This window comes from Geospiza fortis, unplaced genomic scaffold (assembly GCF_000277835.1).
Source record: "Geospiza fortis unplaced genomic scaffold, GeoFor_1.0 scaffold102, whole genome shotgun sequence".
Taxonomy (NCBI): domain Eukaryota; kingdom Metazoa; phylum Chordata; class Aves; order Passeriformes; family Thraupidae; genus Geospiza; species Geospiza fortis.
The window spans coordinates 2,562,889-2,567,020 of record NW_005054373.1 but is presented as its reverse complement, the minus strand read 5'-3'; the positions used below and the strand labels follow the sequence as shown (position 1 = coordinate 2,567,020).

Sequence of the window (4,132 nt, the reverse complement as noted above, 5' to 3'; positions counted from 1 at the left end):
AAACCTGAGTCAGCTTTCACAGTAACACAGCATTGTTAAGGCTGGTAAAGACCATAATAGCGAGCTGTTAGCCCAGCACCACCATTGGCGCGCTTGACCTTGTCCTCAAGTGCCACATCCACGTGTTTTTTGAGCACTTCCAAGGATGGGGACTCTACCAACTGCCCTGGGCAGCTGTGCCAGGCATGGACAGCCTGGTCAGTGAAGCAATTTTCCCAATATCCAACCTAAACCTCCCCTGGCACAGCGTGAGGCTGTTTCCTCTATTCCTGTCACCTGTCACCTGGGAGGAGAGCCTAACGTCCCTCCCAGCTCCACCCTCCTGTCAGGGAGTTGTAGGGAACAAGAGGTTTGTGACATTACTGACAGTAGCTCTGGGAAGCAGACAGGTTTAGGGACAAATGGTGACCACAGAACCTGCCTGAGCATTCCCACCCCAGCTGAACCCAAAGCACCCACAGCTTCACAGTTCTCTCAAAGACTTATTCCTGGCTTTCTTTTGATCCAGGATGGGCAATGCCTGGACACAGCCTCCCTCAGCTGTGAGGCAGCAAGGACAGAACCCTCTCCGTGACTCCAGCCTCAATCACGTCACTCACAGAACATGATTAAAGGACACTTACATTCTTGATGGGCATGACTGGTCCTGTGAGCTGAGTGGCCATCTTGAGTTCCTCTGGCTGCACAACAGAAGATGGGAATGTTAGAAGAACAGAATTTAAACTTCTCTGGCTAAACCCTCAGCTAAAGCACAGCAGGTACCCAGCTTAAACATGGTGCTAATGATCCTGCCAGGAGCTGTAACACTGAATGGGAACAAAGCCAGCTTGGCACTGCTCTGACACCAACTGTGCTGCTCTCAATTTACACAGGATCACAGGATCATCTAGGCTGGAAAATACCTCCATGATCAGCCAGTCCAACCTGTGCCTGATCCCCACATTGTCACCAGCCCAGAGCACTGAGTGCTACATCTGTTCCTTCCTTGGACACCTCCAGGGATGGGGATTCCAAACCTCCCTGGGCAGCCCCTGCCAGTGCCTGGCTCCCCTTTCCAGGAAGAAATTCCTGATGTCCAACCTGAACCACCTTCCCTGGCACAAACTGAGGCCGTTCCCTGACCCGCTTTTCTCCAGGCTGAGCCCACACAGCTCATATACACCCAACACGTTCCTCAGCAACTCCTTCTCAAGTTGATTCCAGCTCCTTGTAAGACCATGTCATCAGACAAAAATGACTGAACGTTTACTGAATACAGCTGACTTCCAGTAAACACATCTGTATCAGTGTTTCAGCTCCAGGCTCTTCCTCCCTGCTCTGAAGATGGAGTTTAGCAGCCTGGAGCTGCCAGATTCTCCACAAGATGGAAGGACAGTCTGAACTCGCCCTTGTGTTCCCTGGATCTACTGGCAGCAGAGCCAGGGAACACAGCTCTGCTCTGATCTTGGAGAGGTTCTAATGAAAACCATTTTTGAATGTCAATAACAATTGCCTTCTGGAGCCTGCCTGGCACAGAGCTCTGGAGCCACTCACAGCCTGTCCCTCAGCCTTCCACTGCAGGACTGACTCCAAGGGGAATTTCCAGCCACTGTGACAATTCAGCTCTCTAAACTAAAACTCAACTGGCTGAGCAAGGAGCAAAACTCCAGGAATCAGCACCTAAACAAGCCAGCAGCTGCTCAGCCAAATGCCTGGCTGAAGTGTCACTGCAACCCAGAGTGACCCCATTAGACTCAGCCCTGGCCTTGTGCTGGGCTCAGAACCATGGGGCTCACACAGTGGAGAAGGCTCAGGAGCTCTGCCTGACACCAAACCTCCCAGAACAGGACACACTTCCAGCAGTCAGGTACTCACAGAGCTGTCTCCCTTCTTGGGCATGGCTGGCTTCCTGGGGAAGAGGATGAGCTTGGAGTGGTACTCCTTCAGCCTCTGCACGTTGGCCTGCAGGGACTCGGTGGACTTGTTCCGCCTCCGGGGATCCACGGAGATCCCGATAGTCCGGGCAAACTTCTTGTTGATGCCAGCGAGCTGAGAGAGAGGAGAGAGCAGTGTCAGCATCCCACAGCTCCCACCAGCCAGGCAGGGACCCCAGCACGGGGTGCAGGCTCTGGAGGAAAGCTGGGCATTATCTCAGGGACCAACAAAGGGTGTCCTGCTGTATCATTGTGCTAAAAACGTTGCTCGGGCCGATTTCTGCAGGTGGATTTCCCTAGAGGAGCAAAGTGCAACCCCTGCAGGACACGTTTAAACTTGGATTCACACAGATGTTTATGAGTCAGCTCATGGACAACTCTGGTTCACTGAATACTGGGAGCTCCATTAAATCAGGATTTTTTTCTAACCATCTGAAACAACCACTAAATAATGTCTACTTTTTTAGACTACTTTAAACAAAAAACTAATTTTCTGTTTGAAGACAAACAGCTGTATCCTGCTTTGTGTTCCACCATTACCCAGAAATTAAAAAAAAAAAAAGCAATGAAGTATTTGGCACTCAGAAGAACAATTTGCCTGCCTCAGTGCACCAATTTCAGTTATAAATGCTTTAATTAAGACACTGAGCCAGGCACAGAGGCAGCTGGTGCTGCCAGTGAGCCCTGATGTGGAATCTGATCACAGACACACAGTGGGCGGCCCTGCAGATCACCCTTACCTGCTCAGCACATCTGGGCAGGTCACAGGGACAGGAAACACTTCCCATTTTAATCCAACTATCTGGGCTTTAATCCAACTATTATTACTCCAGCTACTCCGAGATGCTGTGCTGAATGGTTCTTCCTCCTGGTACAACATCCTCTGCCTATCTTAGAACTAAATTAAACTGAGTTTACTTGGTCCTTAACTGGAAACATTGGCTAAAATATGTAGAATTAGTAGAACAGTGTTTCATAAACAAACAACTTAATGAAGATGATCTTAGTCTTCTCCCTCTCCCAAAAGAGTTTAGGAGACTCAAGGCTCCTCCAGAATTCAAATTTCATAGAATCTCTGAACAGTCTGCATTGGAAAGGACCATAAAGATCTTTAAGTTCCATCCCTTGCCATGAACAGGGACAGCTTCCCCTATCCCAAGCCCTGTCCAACCAGGCCTTGGACACTTCCAGGGATGAGGCAGTCACAGCTTTCCTGCGCACCGTGTGCCAGGGCCTCCCCACCCTCACAGGGAAGAATTTCTTTCATATATCCAAACTAAATTTCCCCTATTTCAGCTTTATTTTAACAGAATTTTAAATGACACTCTCAGCAGATAAACAGACATTTACCTTTCAAAGTACTCTTCACAGCCCCACTCCACCATCACAGGTAAGACCGGTCCTTCCCTGCCCCTAGAGCCAGGAAATGCACAGCCTTCCCTGGCAGGTACCAACACCTGAGGAAGTCACTTTGTGCATGACAGAAGCAGCTCAGCTCAGACTTTATTTGCCGTTTTGAATGGATGCTCTGTACTTACTTTAAGCTCCTCCAGGCTGAAGCCTCTGCCAGCACGGACCTTTTTGTGGTATCTGATGGTGGGGCACCTGACGATGGGCCGGATGGGCCCGGCCACGGGCCGGGGGGCGATGCGGCGAGCCTTGGCCTGGCGAGCCTTCCTCCTGCAAGGGCAGGGTCACAGCATCCTTCAGCTTGGGAAACGCCTCAGGGGATGGAGTCCAACCTGTGCCGACCCCCACCTTACCAACCCAGCCTGGAGCACTGAGTGCTGCATCCAGTCCCTCCCTGGGCAGCCCCTGCCAAGGCCTGACCGCCCTTTCCAGGAAGAAATTCCTTGTGATGCCCAACCTGAGCCTCCCCTGCACAAACCCAGGCTGTTCCCTCTCCTCCTGTCCCTGTTCCCTGGGACCAGAGCCTGATCCCCTCCTGTCAGGCAGTTGTGGAGACCCAGAAAGTTCCTCCTGAGCCTCCTTTTCTCCAGGCTGAGACCCCCCAGCTGCTCCTGGTGATCCAGACCCTTCCCAGCTCCATCCCCTTCTCTGGACATGCTTCTCAATGCCTATAGTGCAATGAGGGGCCAAATATAACACCGGAGTTCCAGGTGTGACATCAACACCAAGTGTCACCAGCCTCCTGCCCACCTGTGACAGTCACGGGGTACACGACATCTCTACGACATGTGCCACTCCCGCCTTGCAGG

General features: G+C 51.4%; 1 protein-coding gene across 1 annotated transcript in view; it reads right to left on the bottom strand.

Moving 5' to 3' along the window:
• RPL13 (ribosomal protein L13) overlaps positions 1–4,111 on the bottom strand; it is a 4,488-nt gene extending 377 nt beyond the window's left edge. The window contains exons 1-4 of the mRNA XM_031060126.1: positions 4,107–4,111; positions 3,452–3,593; positions 1,855–2,028; positions 624–680 (exon numbers count right to left, since the gene is read on the bottom strand). Of these exons, the coding sequence (XP_030915986.1) occupies positions 624–680; positions 1,855–2,028; positions 3,452–3,593; positions 4,107–4,111 (378 nt within the window). The remainder of the gene's footprint in view (positions 1–623; positions 681–1,854; positions 2,029–3,451; positions 3,594–4,106) is intronic.
• Between the last annotated feature and the right edge of the window lie 21 nt (positions 4,112–4,132).